The 22,084-nt window shown below is 44.6% G+C and overlaps 1 protein-coding gene across 3 annotated transcripts in view; it reads left to right on the top strand.

Moving 5' to 3' along the window:
• The window catches only part of LOC119966203 (cytoplasmic dynein 1 intermediate chain 1), a 377,588-nt gene that overhangs the window by 328,365 nt on the left and 27,139 nt on the right, over window positions 1-22,084 (top strand). For all 3 annotated transcript variants that reach the window (XM_038797532.1, XM_038797534.1, XM_038797533.1), the window contains exons 14-15: window positions 3,561-3,705; window positions 11,061-11,201. In XM_038797532.1, the coding sequence (XP_038653460.1) occupies window positions 3,561-3,705; window positions 11,061-11,201 (286 nt within the window). The remainder of the gene's footprint in view (window positions 1-3,560; window positions 3,706-11,060; window positions 11,202-22,084) is intronic.

Below are 22,084 nucleotides of genomic sequence, written 5' to 3' on the forward strand. Positions count from 1 at the left end.
CCCGCGCCTCCCGCCAATGGGGATCCACGACAGAATAGTCTCCAGGAGGGAAGAAGGGGAGGGCAGAGTCTCGGGTATATATAAGGTGCTCATGAGGGAGGAAGGGTCCCAGACAGGAACTGAAACTTAAATGGGATGAGGAGCTAGGCGGGGAAATGGAGGATGGGCTGTGGGCAGAGGCCCTGAGTAGGGTAAATTCGACCGCGACATGTGCTAGGCTCGGGCTGATCCAATTTAAGGTCGTTCACCGGGCCCATATGACGGTGGCTCGGATGAGCAAATTTTTCGGGATAGAGGACAAATTCGCTAGGTGCGCGGGAGGACCAGCGAACCATGTTCACATGTTTTGGGCATGCCCTGAGCTGAGGGGGTACTGGGAGGGATTTGCGGGGGTCATGTCCCAGGTGCTAAAAACAAGGGTGGTGATGAGTCCAGGGGTGGCAATTTTTGGGGTTTCGGAAGACCCGGGCGTCCAGGGGGAGAAAGAGGCCGATGTGTTGGCCTTTGCTTCCCTGATAGCCCTGCGACGAATATTATGGGCGTGGAGGGACTCAAAGCCCCCGAAGACTGAGTGGTGGCTTGCGGACATGTCGAGTTTCCTGGGGATGGAAAAAATTAAGTTCGCCTTGAGGGAATCTGTGCAGGGGTTCACCCGGAGGTGGCAACCATTTATTGACTTCTTTGCGGGAGAGTGAGTGTCAGCAGGGGGGTGGGGGGAGTAGAGTAGAGTAGGAGGGAAAATATGGCGGGTAGTACCGGTGGGAGGGGAGCGGGCTTGTGCAATATGTTACGATGGAAGTATTGAAAGTACGTGGATGTTTGCACATTTTTGCCTTTTTTGCTTCCTTTCTGATGATGTCTGTAACTGTTTATAAAGCCAAAAACTACCTCAATAAAATTGTTTATTAAAAAAAAGAATATTTACATTTCAATGGGATATTTAACTTAACTGAGGTACAGCAGTAAATGCTGTATAAAAAAAAAGGGGGGGGGCATTGTCCTCGTGCTCTTTCACTTTGAAGGTGCTGGGCCTTGGTTGCGAGCTGCATTCCCTGGATCTCGCCCAACTTAAATCGGTACGTCAGGCAAGACAAATTTAGAAGGAATTGGGCGCGGTGGCTGGATTGTCACTCAAGGAAGTTATGATACATAATTTTAGTATTGTCTCTTTTGTAAGTACAAAAACACTTGAGATTTCTTATTCAAACCCCCAGAATCTATAATCGCCATTTCTCTACATTAATTTCATCTGCTATTGAACTTTCTAAAATAATTGTCAGGATATGGGATTAACATCTATCCCCAATTGCCCTTAAATAGGTGGTGATAGACCATCTACTAACCTGCCTAATTACTCTTGAAGTCACTTATAGTCTGTAGTTAACTTTGCTTTTTGCATCCTCTATGTTTTGGTATTGTGCTGAATCATTCTGCTTCTACTTAATGATACCCTGGAGACTGCATTTTCATATCATTACCATCTGAATAATGTGCATTAATCATTGTTCTCTGATTTTTGCCCTTCTTATAACTCTTTGATGTTATCATATTCTCTTTAATCCCATTTACTTTGCATTTATCAAGTCTTTTACATGTCAAACACCTTTTGAAAACCCAAATACATAGCCTCCAGTGAATTTCCTTTATCAATACACTCAGTCTTCCAGTCTTTTACACATTAGTACTGACGATCCTAAATTAACCCATATCTTTTGAACACGGAGTCACTTTTATCCTGTATTATTGAAATATCTGGATATGATGTAGGCTTCAAGATAGCTGATGAGTTGACAACTCCCTCAGAACCTTTTTGCTGTGCAACTCCCTTTCTATTCCTTTCCCATCTCCACCCATCTTCTCTCTTCCACAGTTTATGCTCCTTTGCCTCCCTGCATTTTAGTCCTAATTACCAGTTAACTGCTAGTTTCACGTCATCTGAGCTCACTGCCCATCCCTTGATTGTGTATGCTCTTTGTTTTCAAGTGAGCACTGGATCTTTGCTCACATTTGGCTTCCAAATTGCTGGACTTCACTGTATATCTCTATTCTTCTCCACTGGACTACACTCAAACTCAGCTGCTGAGTTTCTAATTTTCTACTCCGTTTCTTAAGTTTTAAGGTAACCTTATCTAGTTTAGCCTTTTCCCCCGCTGCTGCTGTTACCTGCTGAGAACATAGAACTGTCCTACCGGTTTCTCAGCTTCAGGTATAGCCTGGTCCTCGGCCAGAGATTCATTCTGCTGCACTGGAGTCAGTTTTTCCACTGTCTATGGATCTTGTGCTGACTTCAACTTCACCACCATTTTTCTGCCCCACAAATGGTTCTGAATACCTGACTTTTCATTGCCATGGAAATACCTCCAGTAATGTGTCACCAATAACTCTACCCTTTTCACTAAATCAAATTTTGTCCCGTCCCTATTCCTCTGGTACCCGCTCGTACTTTGAGCATCTAACCTTAATTCCAGCTCTCTTGCCTCTCATTTAGAATCATTTTTTCACTACCGCCCACCCAAGTTCCATGACAAGTTTCTGACCAAGACACATGAACATACAATAGTGGTGTGCAGAAGAAAAACAGTTGATTCTTCCAGTTTACTCCATGTCACAATGACTCAGCCTTCACAACTAAAAATTCCCTCGGCAGATTTTAGCTTCAATATAAAAAGCAAAGCATTGGAGATGCTGGATATGTAATAAAAACAGAAAATGGTTAAAAAATGCAGCAAGTCTGGCAGTATCTGAGATAACTGTTTTTCTCCACAGATGCACCTCATCGATGCCCAGTCTTTGGTTGCTAGATCTGTTCTGAATCTATCCCATTTAGAATGATCGTAGTGCCACAGAACACGATAGAGGGTATCCTCGATGTGAATTCAGAGTTTCCACCTCCACAATGAGTGCAGTGGTCACTCCTACCGATACTGTCATGGACAGATGCATCTGCAGCAGGCAGGCTAATGAGGATGAGGTCCAGTATGTTTTTCCCTCACCACCTGCTGCAGACCCAGTCTAGCAGCTTATGTCCTTTAGGACTCTGCTGGCTTGGTCAGTAATGGTGCCACAGAGCTACTCTTCATGATAGACATTGAAATTCCCCACCCAGAGTAAACTCTGGGCCCTTGCCACCCTCAGTGCTTCGAAAAGTGGTGTTCAGCATGGAGGAGTACTGATTCATCAGCTGAGGGTGGGTGGGTACGTGGTAATCAGCAGGAGGTTTCCTTACCCATTTTGACCTGGAGTCGAGACTTCATGGGATCTGTCTGGAGTCGAGGTTGAGGACTCCCAGGGCAGCTCCCTCCCGACTGTATACCACTGTGCCATCGCCCCTGCTGGGTCTGTCCTGCTGGTGGAACAGGACATACCCAGGGATGGTGATAGTGGGCCCTTTGAGAGACTCAGTGTGGACTTCAAAGGGCCCCTCCCGTCCACCAACCGCAACATCTATTTCCTCACAGTGATCAATGAATGGATAACTAATGTAGATTTCAGTTGTGTGCCTTATAGTTTGTATTTGTTTGGCCGGTAAGGAGCTATTGAGTCTGCTACTTGTTTTCCAGTAAGGCTGGTATTGGTGAAATGTTCGAGGGTCATCAGGGTCCAGTAACCGGTATCAATTGCCACATGGCCGTGGGACAGATCGATTTCTCTCATCTGTTTGTCACCTCTTCATTTGATTGGACAGTTAAATTGTGGACCACAAAGGTAAGAAATACTCATGTACCTCACACTTTGAACCTAAGATGCATGACATTCTTTATTGATTCTTTTCCCAACCTATATTGTGCAGCAATACTAGAGACTTCCACTTTTCCTTTGTTTCAACTAACTGAAGAAACATAGATTTATGCAAACTCTACATTGTCGGATGGATATTTGTTTTTTTACTTTCATATATTAATATTTTTAAGCTGTCATATTCTGCGAAACATTTGCATTTGGAGCTTATTTCCTTTTATGATATTTTTGGTCACTCTACAGTTTGCAAAGATTAACATTAATGGCCTTCTCTATCTGTTTCCTCCTACCCCCACCCCAAACATTTTAAATGATTATTTTAATTTCCATATGGTCCTGTTGCAGTCTCCTCAAAAGGCGAGATGTAAACTCCTCATACCCGAGTCATTATGGGGCAAAAACTCTCATCTGTGAGTTTTGTGTCAGTGTGACATCAATCTTGGTGTAGTGCAGATATGGGCTTCAGTTGGTAACTTTCTAACTTTGTTTCAACTTTCCTTGATCTCTCCGTGGTGGAAAAGATGTTATTTCAAGTGAGGGTAAACTTTGTCATGGGCTGGGTGGATGAGTAGGAGAAATGAGGTATGAAAAGTGTTGACATCATGATGGGGGAGTGAAGGAAAGATGAATGGAGCTGGCAGGAGAACTCCCATGAAGTCGCTAGAAGAAAATCCCTAGAGAAAAAGTAAGTACAATATTTTACATAAAGGTCAGTGATTTGAAAATGTTAAAGCATATGTTGAAAATATAAAAGGTTGAAGTCTGCTGTGTTTTATTTTAAAAACGGAAATTTTACAGTCTAGAAATTAGGTTGGTTTGAAGTTCCCAAAATGGTGGACAGAGCGAATGTACGTTCAGTGCCGCACAATAGAATGTCACCTGCCGTATTAGGGTAATGATAAAATCAAAAGATATGCTTACAGGCATTAGGTCCATTGTATGCACAAGTTGGAAGCTTAATGCTACTTGACATTCTTGCTGCAATATAGGTTTGCCCCAAGGCGCTCTGCACTCAAGGAAATCCAGCCTGCAGAAAAAATGCAAGTAACTTACCAATAAACCATCCAGCCAATTGTCACCATTGAATGACCTGTGTGTGATCATTCACCTTAGCCGATAGGCTCCCTGACCACCATCCCCAACAACCACCAGCACTCCCCTAAACATGGGGTCTCCTGAATCTCTAGGTCTACATCTCCAATCCCCATGCAAATTAGAGAAATTGATAAGCCCACTAAGAGATGCAACATTTTCATATTTACATAATCAGCCTTACCAGACCACGGCACCACCCCAATTTGATGACCCTCAATACATGTGTTTGTAGCACATATGCACCTAGTGCCAATACATAAAACTGCCTGAAAACTGTTATTTTACATTGCTATAAGTACTTTGTAAACAACATGTAGAGCAATTGCACTAACCTCTCTTAACCCAGCATGCAATTTTGAAGAAAAAAAAATCAGAAACGCAGTTTCAACTATTAGGTGATTTATGGAATCGCAAATGCCTTTAAAGTTGCCCCTGTGATCTAGAGTGATGCTGCCTTTGAACTTTACTACTTGTCTACACTCAGTAGCTGTTGCCAGTGCAGCAGTGCAGCAATGTGTCATCACCACACCGTTGTCAGTGCTTGGGTGCCTATTTGGCTGGATTTTAAACTATAGGGTCTGCAGTAATACAAGTGGAGTTTTCATGATGAAGGGTGTGTTTTGTTCAGTGGAACATATTGAGACTTTTTTTTAAGGAGCTGTTATTTTGGTTTGTATTTTGTCCAAACCATGACTCATCAAGGTACTTCAGAGCACATGGATGCATTCATAATGGTAAATTGTTTAATTTTCCATTTTTTAAAACTGAAGCCAAATAAGTGTGGCAAACTACCCAATATGCATTTATATTCATTGAATTATACAACACAGAAGGAAGCCATTCGGCCCCTCGTGCCTATTCCGTTTCTCAGAAATACCCATCCAATTAGCCTTATTTCCCTGTCCTTCCCCAAAATGTTGAACATTTTTCCTCAAGTATTTATCCAAGCTTTTAAAAAATTTTTAAATATTGGCCAAATTTCTCCCAAAACGTTTCTTAGTGTCATCTTCAACCAGAAATAAGGTGCAATAACTACCGGGTAGATTAACGCAATCCAAATCACAATCCACTCACACTTGGAGCCAGGGGTGATTCATGCCATGGGACCTGAAGAAGCCAGCAAAGTCAGATCTGCTGAGATCGGGCAGCCATTTTCAAAGGGTGCCCTGATTTCAGAATAACACTGTACCCCCCTCCCCCCCCCCCCCCCCCAATCACTGTAAGGCTCCCCCAGCGCTGGAAAGGCCCCCTAATTGAGTGATAGCCCGCTTTGAGTTCGCCACAGGATTCCCCCTGCTTCATAAGAACTAGGAGCAAGTGTAGGCCATCTGGCCCTTCGAACGTGCTCCGCCATTCAATGAGATCATGGCTGATCTTTTGTGGACTCAGCTCCACCCTCCCTCTCAAACACTATAACCCTTTATTCCTTTATTCTTCAAAAAAACTATCTATCTTTATCTTGAAAACATTTAATGAAGGAGCCTCAACTGCTTCACTGGGCAAGAAATTCCATAGATTCATAACCCTTTGGGTGAAGAAGTTCCTCCTAAACTCAGTCCTAAATCTACTTCCCCTTATTTTGAGGCTATGCCCACTAGTTTTACTTTCACCCGCCAGTGGAAACACCTCCCCTCATCTATCCTACCTAATCCCTTCATAATTTTATATGTTTCTATAAGATCCCCCCGCATCCTTCTAAATTCCAATGAGCACAGTCCCAGTCTACGCAACCTCCCCTCGTAATCCAACCCACTCAACTATGGGATTAAGCTGGTGAATCTCCTCTGCACACCCTCCAGCACCAGTACGTCCCTTCTCAGATAGGGAGACCAAAGCTGAACATAATATTCCAGGTGTGGCTTCTCTAACACCTTATACAATTGCAGCATAACCTCCCTAGTCTTAAACTCCATTGCTCTAGCAATGAAGGACAAAACTCAATTCGCCTTCTTAATCACCTGCTGTACCTGTAAACCAACTTTTTGCGACTCATGCACTAGGACACCCAGGTCCTTCTGCCCATTGTATTCCATCTGCCAGACCCTGGCTCATTCACTTAAACTATCAAAAATCCTCTGCAGACTTCCTATCCTCTGCACTTTTGGCTTTACCACTCATCTTCGTGTCGTCTGCAAACTAAGGCCCTGCCCCTTGTGGCACTGTCCCCTGGCAACCTGCTAGGTTGACGGTGCCAGAGGGCAGCAACCAGACTGATCACCTGCTCTTTCAAGGAGGCACTTCAGAACAGAGGGAACCCCAGCAGAAAGAATGCAGTCAGACAGAACACCTGCTCTTTCTAAGAAGCACTTCAGAACAAAGAAACTGCTTCTTTAAAAAATAAACTGGCAATTAGAAACAACTCAAAAGGGAAAAGAGTTAACAATCCAAGAAGAGTTATAAAACCAAACAAAGCACACCCTCCTTTGAAATAGCCTGAACCTGGCGAAGAGGCTTGCAATAATGGACCATGAAATTGAATGTAAACAACGAAGTTCAAAGCTTTTAGGCATCTCAGCAAGCCCAGAGGCTTGAAAAGGTTAAGAGGGAATGACATGTAATGTGAAAAAAGCACTTCAAAGGTTTCCAACACATCAAAGGAACTCTTTACCTTATCCGAAAAATCATTGATATTGACAGCTGGGAGAGAGTTTAAAGTTTTTTCAAGGCTACAGAGGAAAGATTAGCCACATGAACACCAGCACAAGCCCCTCTGTGCCCAACTCTTTTGAAGGATCCCCCTTCGGCACACTGGCGGTAAGTGGAGAGGGTGCTCACCCCTTGCACCCTCTTGGTGTCCCTGGTGCCTCGTCCCCACTTTCAGGGACCAGTAGTGATTTGCGTCTAAATCACTTCCTGCTGGAGGGGCAGGTGAATACTGGGATGATGCTGGATTGAATTTGAATCTCGTTAATGAGATTAACATGAATGGAAAGGAGTTGTGATTAGATCGAGATCCTGATCATGACAGCTGGAACGGGCCAGGAGAAAGGGAAACTAATTTGTGCCCAGCACAAATCCCGTTTTGGGGCTCTCTCGCAATTCTCCCAACATAGCGGGATTTGCGCCAGGTGCAATATGGTCACAGAATCACTCCTATTGAGTCTGCTTGCACCAGTTTTTCAGGCAGTGCATTTCAGGTCCTACAATTCACTTTGTGTCCTTGTGTTGTGTGTAGTATACGCACATTTATTGCTAATATGTTTAGCAAAAAATAACTTTTAAAGTATTTGCAATGCCATAACTGCTTTTTAATCTGACATTTTTGTGAAAATATGCTTGTTTTGAGCAAGATCTGATGCTGGATGTTCTCATAAAAGGGTTAAGTATTGTACGAGCTCTGGTGTTAACTGGATTCCCATACAAAATGTATAGTGTTTGAATCCCACCATCAATTGGCAGTCAGGTTCAAATCTTCATGGGAATATTTTGACAGACCTGAGGCATACTAGTCAATAGGCTGCCTTAAGTAGCAGAGTTTACTGTCTTAGGAATGAAAAGGCATCAAGGGAACCTGACCTGTGTTGAGTGTTTTGTGATGGTCATTGTGGAGCACCATTGGCGACACAGTCCAATACCTAGGGAAGTATAGCTGAAGGAAGACATTGTGGAGGCAGAACTGGTTTGCGGAGGAGTATGTTAGCAAGGGATTGTTTTTTTTACCACCATTGAAGAAGAGCTGGAGGGAGTTCAGTGTTTAAAGGAACAGAATATTGGTGGTGCTGCAATCTTGCTAAGGGGGTTCTTGTAACTTTTTAAGAGTCCCACAATTTAATATTGTGTCATTTTTGCTGACATTGAATTGCTAGATCTTAAGAGAAAACAGATTCAAGCAGGAGTAAAAGTAAAGCTTATGTAAAAGTTCCGTATCCACCCCTTTTCTCACTGGTTGACTTACCGACACCCTGGTTGTTCAGGTATCTGTCACAACACATTCTTTCCTTTCCTTTGCCAGATGCTTTGATTTTCTTGCAACAAAAAGCCAAGCTGATCATCATCCCTTTGTTGTTTGACTCATTTATCAAACTCGATTATAAAGAATGCGTTGCCTTAAAAACAAACCGCAAGCATGTAATCAGTTTGTCTTATCTTCAGACTGGATTTATTACTAACATACTTTCTGAACATTGGGGCATTTTTAACCTGAGTACACTGTATCAAATTGTAAAGTGTTTCTCCTGTACTTTATCAACTGCTGCTGCTACTGTCCAGTAGGATATTTACAAAACCTGTGAAAGAGGTTGCTCATTTCCGTGCAGTAGTGATAATGTGACTGAATTTAAGGACAGGAGATGAAGCTTCATTTTTGGAAACTGACAAAATGCTCATACAAGTAATTCTACTGTGAATATAAAGTAGGATGATTTTACCTTGGGGCAATTTTATTTTTAAGAACTATATTTGACAGTCCTAATTTGTTGCTGTAAATCTTAATGATGTTTCCCAATGTGAGTCAAAGCAAACCTGATTGTTGTGAGGTTATACTTGCAAATAATGAATGAGATCATATTTAAAATAATTTTACTTAGCATGACAATAATAGTTGATGTGCGTCTTAACTCCCTGATAAAGATCATAGCAGTATCCCTATGGGCAGCACGGTAGCACAGTGGTTAACACTGTTGCTTCACAGTGCCAGGGTCCCAGGTTCGATTCCTGGCTTGGGTCACTGTGCGGAGTCTGCACCTTCTCCTGGTGTCTGCGTGGGTTTCCTCCGGGTGCTCCGGTTTCCTCCCAAGTTCCGAAAGACGTGCTGTTTGGTGAATTGGACATTCTGAATTCTCCTCCGTGTACCCAAACAGGCGACGGAGTGTGGCGACTAGGGGCTTTTCTCATAGTTGGAGTTAAATATGCTGATTTTCACAGCAACTTAGTTGTGAAGCCTACTTGTGACAATAAAATATTATTATTATTATTATAGAAAGCTTTAGGTGCCTTGTAACATGCATTTAAAATAATGCTGTAATATTTAAGAATGACACCCAAACAGGTAGTTTTTCATTATTTTCTGAAACAGTAGGATTTTGTTTTTCTTTTTTATGTTGGGTCATGTGATTTGTCACCTGCTGATCAAAATAAAGATAAAATTAAAATCCTGCTGCATAATATGTTTCTGGAGCCAATGACCTTTCTGACCCCAGTTGTGGTGGCAGAAGCCAATGTGAGAAGCAAAGAAACTATAATATTTCTCATGGGTGTTCTTTGCAATGCAATTTACTTGTGTCTGACAAATGAAATACCATCGCAACATTATGTGGTCAGGCGTGTTTTAATCTTCCTGGGATAAGTGTTCATAATACATGGAATTTGAGTAATTTACTGTTTATTCCTTCAAAAATATCTCTGGTGGGAAAGCAATTCATGCTAAGAATAAATGTGCAGAAATAAAAACCCAATTGGATAGGAAAAAGTGTGCAATTTATAATATCACTACAATGAGAATAATAATAATCTTTATTAATAATCTTTATTAGTGTCACATTAGGCTTATATTAACACTGCAATTAAGTTGCTGTGAAAATCAGCATATTTAACTCTCCAAAAAGGCATTCACCTATAGAAGGGCAGAATTGGGGGATGTGTGGGGGAAGGTGAGGAAGAGAAGCACTTTTCTTTTAAATGTCTTGAGAGAAGATGATAGCTAATAGCAGTAGTCAATATGTTGACCTGTAAAGTTGAATGTTTTGTCTTTGATGTTGGCCAGTTTGTCTTTGCAGCTTTCCACACTGTAGATGAAATGTCTGGAATGGAGATAAGCAGAGGAGAGGGCATATGGCCCCCAGGGAAACCGTTCACCTCAATTACAGAAGCCACTGCTACATACATTTTTTCACTAGATGGCACTCTGTATCTATAATGGCAGACTATTGTCTGAAAGCCTACAGTTATATTCTACTGCCTGGTTCATTTAGAGCATCCCATAATCCTTGGCAGGTTTACCACAATTTGATTCATTTGGACATGTAACCTCCTACTTGTCGTGACTGAATTGTGAGTTAAAGGCCTATACATCTACCTGTCTCGGGAATGCTCATGTAGCCTTTATGCTGTTCATTTTTTTTATTATCTTACTGGACAGCTGTTGTATTGAAGTTACAGCACACCTTTGCAGACTTTCATCTCATTGGTTTATGACACTTTGAAAATGTGCAAAGTTTTTAATTAGACTTGCCAGACAGCCTCAGGCAGCACTAGCGCCACAAAGTCTTCTTGCTCTCTCCGTCTTACAGCACAACAAACCTCTCTACTCCTTTGAAGACAATGCAGACTATGTCTACGACGTCATGTGGTCACCAGTGCATCCTGCATTATTTGCCTGTGTGGATGGGATGGGGCGATTAGACCTCTGGAACCTCAATAATGACACCGAGGTGAGGAAGAAATTAACCTTTTGTGATTTAATCACCTTTTAAAATATATTTGAAAATATAAGAACTTTTCCAGTTAGTAAGTGTTAGTGAAGGGTCTTAATTCTCTGCAACATTCTTTGCCTGTTAATTTTCATAACAGAACTTAACTGAATTATGGAAAATGAAAACACAACCAATTTATCAAAACAAAATTATTTAAAAATTTGATTTTTTTTTTTAAGAGTTTGTAGCTTGAACTCCTAACAGATTTAAATGTGTGCATTATATTATAATCTCATCTTTTTGCAAGTTCAATATTAGGTTTGTTAAGGTTAGGTTTGCAAGATGCAGTAAACTAAAATGAATATATACATAACTATGACTGAATTCGCTCTTCATGTAATGGCGTTTGCTGGGTCACAAGAAAGCCAACAGTTTTTATTAAACCCAATATTATTTTCACTTTTCCTTATTATCTATTATCTATTATTTTTATTTAATGTTACATCACCCATAAATAAAATTGTGGGCAAGTCACTTCAAGCTGGATGTCAACGGACTAGAGATGAAAAAATCTTTTGAAGTGTCCACAGCAGGAAGCGGTTCAGCCTTTTTAATTATGAACCACACAGCTGCAGGATATGAGTGGGAAAGGCTTTTTCCACATCATCTATGTTTTAGGAAGAGATTGCAGTACTGTCAGTTATATTTTGTGAAATGTGCCAATCTACCAAATGTCAATTTTAAAAAGCATTTAAATATTCAGTTTGGTGTTTTCTATTGATACTTGACTGTTTAGATATTTAACCTTTTCAGTTCCAAACTAATACTACAGAATTCATGACTCCTTTCACCTATACTCCATGCATGGAATTCTCCCATTTTGAGACTAAGTGTGGTGTTGGGCAGCTCTGGTGGCGCCTTTCCCGCTGACCAGGTTCCCACGCCAGATTCTGCACTTGGAACCTCCTTAATTATGCACAGGAGAGTTCCTCTCTGAATCTCCTGGTGGGTTAGCAGCCTGCCTTCAGCTGACTGGTTCGAAAGTCCCACCACATTTTTAAATACTAGCCCATCCCACTCCTATCACTCTCTCCAGCCCTGCCCATCTTCGCCAGTCCATGCAGGAAGTCAACAACCTAGAGGGAAAAGGCTAACAGCCTCAAATCTGTTGCTCCATTCGATCATCTTCCCCCTGAGGACGTCACTTGCAAGGCACCCATGCTCCACTTGGACCTTTACCCACTGCCTCTAGAGTCTTCATTCATCCACTTCCAATAAGCAATGTGGAATTCTTCATCCACCTCCTTGCCCTTTCCCTGCTGTTGTGAATCCTTGCCCTAGCCCCCCCCCCCCCCCCCCCCATACTTCCTGCTTGTACTGTATTCCAACTCCAGTTGAACTTTGGACCTTTGTTGCGGCAGCTACATGAGTCTCCCAGCATTGTGATGTCCAGATAGACATGGTGTGTGGGTTTGACGCTGGTGTGACACAAGATTGGAATGGACACAGGATGGGATGTCGGCAGGCAGCTGTTATAATGAGCGTTCAATAGATGCAAACAAATGCAAATGATATTGTAAATGGATAACCAACCTACCATTAACCCGCTGTTGGTGCCCCTGCTGGCATCAACTGACAAAACCAGACAAGTTGATTACTCACTGCAAGTATGATTTATTTTTATGCTGCTTTTATTACTTCTGAGACTTAGCTATATGTTTATGTTCTAACCTGTACAAGGGTTATTGCATCGGCCCGAGCCCGTTCCCCCTGGGGAATATGAGCTAAAGGGGAGCAGAGTTGTAGCGGGATCAACCGGACATAAAAACCCAGACGTGGGCCTGATCATGGGAGTCCCTTCGGGGAGTGGAGCATATTGTGTTGGCTTGTGTTATATTAAGCATGATAGAATTTTTTATCAAGATGGAGAGTGAAGTAGTTGATTCGGAGACTAGGGTGCTGAATCTTAATAAAGAGAACTGAGGATATGAGGCGTGAGTTGGCCTTGATAGATTGGGGAGAGTTACTTAACGGGATGACAGTGGATAGGCAACGGCAAACATTCAAGGAACGCATGGAGGAACTACAGCAATTGTTCAATCCTGCCTGGCACAAGGGGGTAAGAGGGCCAATCCATGGCTTACAAAGAAAATTAGAAATAGTATCCGATACAAGGAAGGAGAATACAGATTGGCCAAGAAAAATAATAGGTCTGAGGTATGGGAGCAGTTTAGAATTCAGCAAAGAAGGACGAAGGGATTGATTAAGAAGGGGAAAGTACAGTACGAAAGTAAGCTTGCAGGGAACATAAAGACTGACACTCAGAGTTTTTACAGATATGTGAAGAGCAAGAGATTGGTAAAGAGAAACGTAGGCCCCCTACAGACAGAAACAGGGGAACGCATAATAAGGGACAAAGAAATGGCTGAGCAATTGAACACATACTTTGGTTCTGTCTTCACAAATAAGAACACAAGTCAGATCCCAGAAATGTTGGAGAATGAAAGGTTTAGTGAGAGGGAAGAACTGAGGGAGATCAACATTAGTAGAGAAATGGTGCAGGGAAAACTGATGGGATTGAAGGCGGATAATCCCCAGGGCCTGAGAATCTGCATCCCAAAGTGCTTAAGGAGTTGGCTCTGGAAATAGTGGATGCAATGGTGGTCATCTTCTGGGATTCTGTAGACTCTGGAACTGTCCCTGCAGATTGGAGGGTAGCTCACGTCACTCCGAGATTCAAAAAGGGAGCTAGAGAGAAAGCAGGGAATTATACACCTGTGAGCCTAACATAGGGTAAAAGCTTGAATCCATTATCAAGGACTTTATAGCGGAATATTTAGAAAGCAGAGGCAGAATCAATCAGTCAGCGTGAATTTATTAAGGGAAAATCATGCTTGACAAATCTGTTGGAATTCTTTGAAGAGGTAACCCGCACAGTCAACAAGGGAGAGCAGTCGATGTGGTATATTTGGACTTTCAGAAGGCGTTTGACAAAGTCTCACTTAAGAAGATTATTGTGCAAAAATTAAAGTGCATGGGATTGGGGGAAATGTATTGAGGTGGATAGAAAACTGGTTGGCAGAGAGGAAACAAAGAGTTGGGATTCATAGGTCCTTTTCAAATTGGCAGGCAGTAACTAGTGGGGTACCACAGGGATCGGTGCTGGGACCCCAGCTATTCACAATATATATTAATGATTTGGATAAAGGAACAAAATGTAACATCTCAAAGTTTGCAGATAATACCAAATTAGATGGGAGGGTGAATTGTGACGAGGATGTCAGGGATCCTACAGCAAGATCTGGACAGGTTAGGCGAGTGGGCAAATCAATGGCAGATGCAGTATAATTTGGATCAGTGTGAGGTTATTCACTTTGGAAGCAAAAACAGGAAGGCAGATTACTACCTGAATGGTTGTAAATTGGGTGAGTGGAGTGTGCAGCTGGACCTGGGTATCCTTGTGCACCATTCACTGAAGGTAAGCATGCAGTGCAGCAGGCGGTAAAGAGGGCTAATGGTATGTTGGTCTTCATTGCGAGAGGTTTCGAGTATAGAAGCAGGGATGTGTTGCTGCAATTGTACAGGGCCTTGGTGAGGCCACACTTGGATATTGTGTCCAGTTTTGGTCTCCTCTGCGAAAGGATGTTCTTGCTCTGGAGGGAGTGCAGCGGAGGTTTACCAGATTGATTCCAGGGATGGCGCGACTGTCATATGAGGAGAGATTGACTAGGTTGGGATTGTTCTCGCTGTAGTTCAGAAATTTGAGGGGGGATCTCAAAGGGACTTGCAAAATTCTAACAGGACTAGACAGGGTAGATGCAGGGAAGATATTACCAATGATGGGTGTGTGCAGAACCAAGGGTCACAGTCTGGGGATTCAGGGTAACCCATTTCGGACAGCGATATGGAGACATTTCTTCACACAAAGAGTGGTGAGCCTGTGGAAGTCATTAGTTGATGGTAAAACATTGAATGTATTCAAGAGGTGGCTGGATATAGCACTTGGGGAGAATGGGATCAAAGGCTATGGGGAGAAAGCAGAATTAGGCTATTGAGTTGGATGATCAGCCATGATCGTGATGAATGGCGGAGCAGACTCGAAGGGCCAAAAGGCCTCCTCCTGCTCCTATCATCTATGTATCTATGTATGTAAACCTCTTGTTTTCTTCATGTGGTCACTGCCTTGAACCTTAACACTGGCAAAAAGGGTGGAATGTGGAGCTGCAGATAGTGCCCTTTTCTCTGGACCCGGTCCCCTTTTCGTAGGTCCCAGGAGATTGCCTTACCAGCCAAGACATGCCACTCATCAGGAGACTGACGGTGTGTGGCGCAGGTACCGACAGTTTGGGTACAGTTTGTTGATGGGTGCAGTACATTTTGGTGCCATTATTGAGGTCGAATGGTAGACTATTGTCCTCCTCACAGCTTGCGGACCATCCACCTCTGCTGGAATAAAAGGTCTGACGTACCCCGTTGCCCCGGGCTCACGGTCAATCGCGGATTTGATTGTCCTGGTAGGGGAATATTTCAACCCTTGTCCATCGTAATTGTATAGCATTAACGGTTTAATAAGGCTGAACGAACTTTGGGCGAGTCCATCTCTGGGACCTCTCAGAGTTTTGCAAATACGAGTCTTTGCTGACCGAAATGCTGCATGACTGACTGGTCTGCAGGATCCGAAATGCGGCAACCCAGAGTAAATTGCTAGCCGTACCACAGCTGGACCTCCAGGGCCATGGCGATCGCCTTATCCAAGGCAATAATTGAGAAGTGTTGACTCTCCTTCAGTGTCCACGGCATTCCGGAGGTCTTAGACTCCGATAATAGGACGCCCTTAACCAGTGTTGAGCTTGGGGTTTTTAAACGGGAAAACGGGGTACGTCATGTCCGCACCGCACCGTGCCACCACGTGCCTGATGGATTGGCCGAGCGGGCAGTCCAGACATTCAAATGGGATACGAAAACAGGCAACAGGTTTCCTCGATACCTGGTTGGTATGTTTTCTATTTTGCAATCGGACAACGCCCTACGCTACCACTGGCGTTGCACCAGCAGAATTGCTCATTGGTCATCGGCTGTGGACCGCCTCAGCCTTATTTTGCCGGATATTGGCAGGAAGGTTCGCTGCGGACAGGAGCAGATGGAGCTTGGCTCTGGTGAACACGTACTATCTCGGCAGTTTGCACCTTGGGCACGATCTGTGTCTGAACGTTTGGTGATGGCACTACTTGGGTTCTGGGCATTGTCATTCGATGAACCGGGCTGGTGTGGTATTCAGCCCACATACAGGACCGGGAGTCGAACCGACATCTGGACCGCTCCCACACTGTACTGCATAATCACAGTCTTTGGCAGTGTCACCACTCCCACCGCATGTCAATGGCGAGATGTCGGAAATTGATAACTCTGACTCCGAGATGGAGACGCAGCCACTGATGGGAATGACAGCCCAAGCATCCAACCTCAATACACAGTTCCACAATGATGATCAACTTGGAAGTGTTGGTCCTCTGATCAGGGGCTGGTTTAGCTCACTCGGCTAAATCGCTGGCTTTTAAAGCAGACCAAGCAGGCCAGCAGCACGGTTCGATTCCCGTACCAGCCTTCCCGGACAGACGCGGAATGTGGCGACTAGGGGCTTTTCACAGTAACTTCATTGAAGTCTACTCGTGACAATAAGCGATTTTCATTTCATTTCATTTCATTATACGCTGCCAGGTCCCACTCCACAGACACCTGAACGCCGCCTCTTAGCGGATACGGTTTCGGACTGGGGGGGAGGGGAGGCGGGCAAGGAGCGTTATAACTTTTATGAGGGTTAGGGGACCGGTCCAATCCAGACCTCCACTGCTAAAGGAGCTTCCTCCTGTAGCGGGATTAGCCCGGATGTAAAAGCCCTGGCCAGGATGTGGGGCGGATCACGAGAATCTCTTCAAGGAGTGGAGTGTATTGTATTGGCTTGTGTTATGTTAAACCTCTTGTTTTCTTCATGTGCTTGTGTGCTCGCTGCCTTGAAACTTAAAAATGTATTTATACAGTTACATAAGTTTCAAGACTCGCAGCATGAATCAAAAATATCTACTTTCCATATAGAGGGAATTTGGCCAGGCCCGCTCTGGAGGTTGTGTGAGCTTTCAAACTCAGGATATTGTCTTGCGAATGTTGTTTCTGGGGTTGTTGCTGATGAATCCCAGAAGCGCCTGTTATTTTATAAGTTTTAAATTAAGCAATCTGTTCAGCTGTAGGCATGATTCGAACTTGAGAGAGAGCCTTGTCTCGATGTTCCAAAACGCAAGTGTTATCAGTGAAATGTTCAGTTGCAAGTTGTTCTCTGGTTCCCATGAAATCCATTCTGAAAAGAGAGTTTTTCACACAAACAAATCTGTTGGCCTTTTTTAATGTTACCCATTGTCCTCTTTTCTCATCATGCCTCGTGGCCATCTTTTCCACTCAGCACCGCCATTGGGATAATTGCAACGTGATTTTATATCGGCGGGTTTCCAATTTCCTAGTTCTCGCTAGATTATCCGCCCACCGCGGGCAGAATGGAAGAATTCCGTCCCATATATGCAGCGCCGGCCCTAGGGTTGCTGGCGCCCCGGGCAAGCTGAACTTCGGCGCCCTTCGGGGGGGTAGGGGGGGCAGGGGCCGGGGGGGGGGTAGGGGGGTCGGGGTCAGGCCGGGCGGGGGGGGGGGGGAGGGGCTTAGGGAGAGGGGGGCGGGGGGGCGGGCCCGAGGCGGGTGGGGCCGAGAGGGGTGCGGGGCCGAGGCGGGGGGGGCGGGGCCGAGGGGGGGGGAGGGCGGAGGGAGGGGGGACGGAGGGGGCCGCCCTGGGGGAGGGCGGCCACCGCGCATGCGCTGGTTGGCACCGGCCCAACTGCGCATGCGCGGGACCCGAATCTCTGGCGCCCCCTAGCACATGGCGCCCCGGGCGACTGCCCGAGTTGCCGGTGCCTTGGGACGGCCCTGCATATATGTTAAATTCAAATTAACATTTTGGGCAGCACGGTAGAATAGTGGTGAGCCCAATTTCTTCACAGCTCCAGGGTCCCAGGTTCAATTCCTGGCTTGGGTCGCTGTCTGTGCGGAGTCTGCACGTTCACGCCGTGTGTGCGTGGGTTTCGTCCGGGTGCTCCGGTTTCCTCCCACAGTCCAAAGATGTGCAGGTTTGGTGGATTGGCCATGCTAAATTGCCCTTAGTGTCCAAAATTGCCATTAGTGTTGGGTGGGGTTGCTGGGTTATGGGGATGGGATGGGTGGAGGTGTGGGCTTGGGTTGGGTGCTCTTTCCAGGGGTTGGTGCAGACTCGATGGGCCGAATGGCCTCCTTCTGCACTGTAAATTCCATGTTTCTAAATAGCTGAAAAATGACATTGGTTTTGATGTAGGTTATCTCAGTCAAACTGAGCAATAAATGTAATCAAACTTACAGAGAATTAATAATAATTTGCATATTGTAAATACATTAATGCTGTATAATCCTGGTACCCACTACATCTGAATCAATACCAGCAACTTCAAAATAACTGAGCATGTGCAAGGTTGCACCACTGTTTAAACCTTAATTTTACAGCTTCCCTTTCTAACTACAACACTCCACCACACTTTCCTGAAAGTTTATTAGAAGAACAACATTGCTGATCATTATGTTACCAGCAGCATACATAATTGCTGTTATAGCTGCTCATCCTCATGTCGGAACCAACCGGCCGACATTTGCAACCCAGGTTGGCCGACCTTCGCAACACACGCCACATTCACTTACCTTTATGTAAGGGGAGCCTGCTTGGTCGTCACGCTCTCACTCCAATCTGGTTCACAGGAGGAGAGGACAATGTGCATATCAGGCGCAGACTTCAGCCAGTTCCTTTGTGCCGTCTTCATCTTTGTCAAAACCGGCATCGCACATGTCGGTCATCATGAAGGGCAATAGCAACACAGCTCTTGTTTTACTCAGCACTGGATAGTTCTGAGAGATGCTACTACAGAATGTTGCCATCCTCATGAGCTTTTGGTGTATTTTTAATGTGGTATCACTGTTCATGGACAGCAGTGTCGGCTTTTCATTTGGAGTCATCTATAAGTTGTTAACTGTCTCTGGGGTCTTAACCTCAAAAGGAATTTTTTCACCCATCACTTCTCTTTCAAAATCTGAAATGTTGCCCCTCATTTGCCAGTACTTCCCTGCATATAACACCCACAGACTTTGCATCCTTATTTGCATTGGCAAAACCATAACTAAATAAATCTTCTTTTCACTGTTTTGTTCCCCAGTTAAGTTTCTTCTTTGTGTTAAGCAGAGACCTTTGAGCTTTGTAGAAAGCTTTGTCCTTCCCTGGGATTCTACTGAGCAGCGCCCTCCAGCAGATTCAGTTGTGCAATCCTGTCCATAGGGACACTGCCTGTTGGGTCTCTGGCTGTCTCTAACTTGTAAGAAAATTATCTTCACAGTCCTCTTGCTTTGCTTGCCAGCAGCTAGAAAATGGAAGAAGCTCTCCTTTGTGATTTGGTGCCAAAAGCACGTGTATAGAGGGCGCTTAACATCAAGTGTACGTGCAGAGCACGTGATCTGCTGACTGCTGCCTGCCCCTTCTAGCCAGAAGATTGCACATAGCCTAATTTCTTCTCATTTAAAAGGTGACAGTGGCCGCCATTCTCAACAAAAATACCTCTAGCAGCCATTGGATGCTTCTCCCACTTTTTTTTAAGGGACCACTGTGGGAACACTGCGACCGATCACTCTGCAATCCTCCTGATGCCCGCCCCCGACCCACCCGCTGGTCGCAACCCACCCTTTGAAAAACCGTGATCTAGAGGAGCTATAAATGAGAAAAACAGAATAATTACCAGAAACTGCTGCCATAAAAAATGGGGCAGAGTTACATTCTAAAATCAATTAATGCTGGTTGAAATTGTAAATGGTGATTTTTAAGAAATTGTTATCTGTTGCATATGGCTCCCTTTTCAAAATCCTGACTACTGTACCTGAACTTGAGTTCATGATATTGGCACTGTTAGGATACCGTACCAGACCCCAGATTTTTTTCGGATATCGGACGAGAAACCCCAAACAATTTGAAATTTAGAAAACTGTGGAAAAGATACTTCACCCCAGGAATGAAGACTCAATAGGTATCTTTTATGTTAAAACAAACTTTAATTTCAGCATCGAATTAACCACATTAACATCAAAGAAGTAGCTTTGCAATTAACTGGGACATCTAGCCAGACATTTAAGGGCAGCATGGTAGCATTGTGGATAGCACAATTGCTTCACAGCTCCAGGGTCCCGGGTTCGATTCAGGCTTGGGTCACTGTCCGTGCGGAGTCTGCACATCCTCCCCGTGTGTGCGTGGGTTTTCTCCGGGTGCTCCGGTTTCCTCCCACAGTCCAAAGATGTGCAGGTTAGGTGGATTGGCCATGATAAATTGCCCTTAGTGTCCAAAATTGCCCTTAGTGTTGGGTGGGGTTACTGGGTTATGGGGATAGGGTGGAGGTGTTGACCTTGGGTAGGGTGCTCTTTTCAGGAGCCAGTGCAGACTCGATGGGCTGAATGGCCTCCTTCTGCACTGCAAATTCTATGATAATCTGCTTATCTAGGACTAAACACAATCCCCATAATTATCTACACCTAATTATCTAACTCTAACCCTAGGGAACCTCAAGCAATCAAAACAACGTTCCATTAGCCATTTCTCTGCAAACAGGTAAATTGTTAAAATAAATGATTGCCTCACTTTTACAGCACCTATATTACAGCTTTAGTAAACAAACTGCATGTATTTGGTGGCTCCGGGCCCCTCCAACATAAAATCCATCTCCGGGCTTTTGGGGAGGCAAAGGCCAATACATTGGCCTCTCTTTCCCCCCCCCCTCCTTCTATACTCCTGGATCTTCCAACACCCCAAATATCGTCACCTCTGAAATCTGGGCACCCTTACCCCCCAGAACCTCAGACATAACATCGAAGGACCCCTGCCAGAACTCCCTCTGTCCTTTCATTTCATTCCAAACTTGTATATAAGGTTATGAAACATGAATAATTCGGGGGAGCAAACTCCCAACACGCAACTAATCCAGTGTGTACAAATTTTTCCCTTATGCCCCTGACCCCCCCCCCCCCCCCCCCCGCCGCGACGAACAGCTGTTCAAACACAGCCACGAACATCCCCAATCTTGCCTTGAAGTACTCCGTTTAAACCCTTAATTCGTACTTGACCTTTTCTAGCCAAAGAAAGTCATATCAGTCCCCCAGCCAGGCCATAACTGCGGGCGGCACTGCTGACCGCCACCCCAACAGAATTCTTCACCGGGCAATCAGAAAGGCGAAGGCCACAACTTCAGCCTTCCTCCCCTCGAGCTCCGGCTTCTTCGATATCCCGAATATTGCCACCAAGGGGAGAACCCCCTCAGTCTTGAACACGCCCAAAATATGTGAATGTGAATCACGGGGCTGCCCGTGCACTCTTTCTCCCCCCCCCCCCCCCCCCGACACACCTTCCTTCACCTCAAAAAAACCTGCTCATCTTTGCGACTGTCAGATCGCCCAATGCACCACAGGCCTAACCTCGCACACGATGAGGATGCATTCACCTTCCTCAAAGCCTCAGCCCATGTACTAGCCCCTGCTCCTCTCCCAACTCTTCCTCCCGCTTGAGCTTAACATCCTCCACACATGCTCCCTTCCACTCCATCAATTCCTTGTACATATCAGAAACCTTCCCTCCCCTATTTCGCCCACCAACAGAAGCTTATCTTACAGCATCGGAGATGGTAACTCCGGGAAAGACTCTCCTCACAAAAACCGAGTTAGATTCAACCTATGCTGCTGGGTCCAGCTCTGCGCCACCTGCATACAGAGGTAACTAAAGCTCGTCCCCACCGCCCTAAACAGCAGCTCCC

Source organism: Scyliorhinus canicula, chromosome 5, assembly GCF_902713615.1.
Source record: "Scyliorhinus canicula chromosome 5, sScyCan1.1, whole genome shotgun sequence".
Lineage (NCBI taxonomy): Eukaryota > Metazoa > Chordata > Chondrichthyes > Carcharhiniformes > Scyliorhinidae > Scyliorhinus > Scyliorhinus canicula.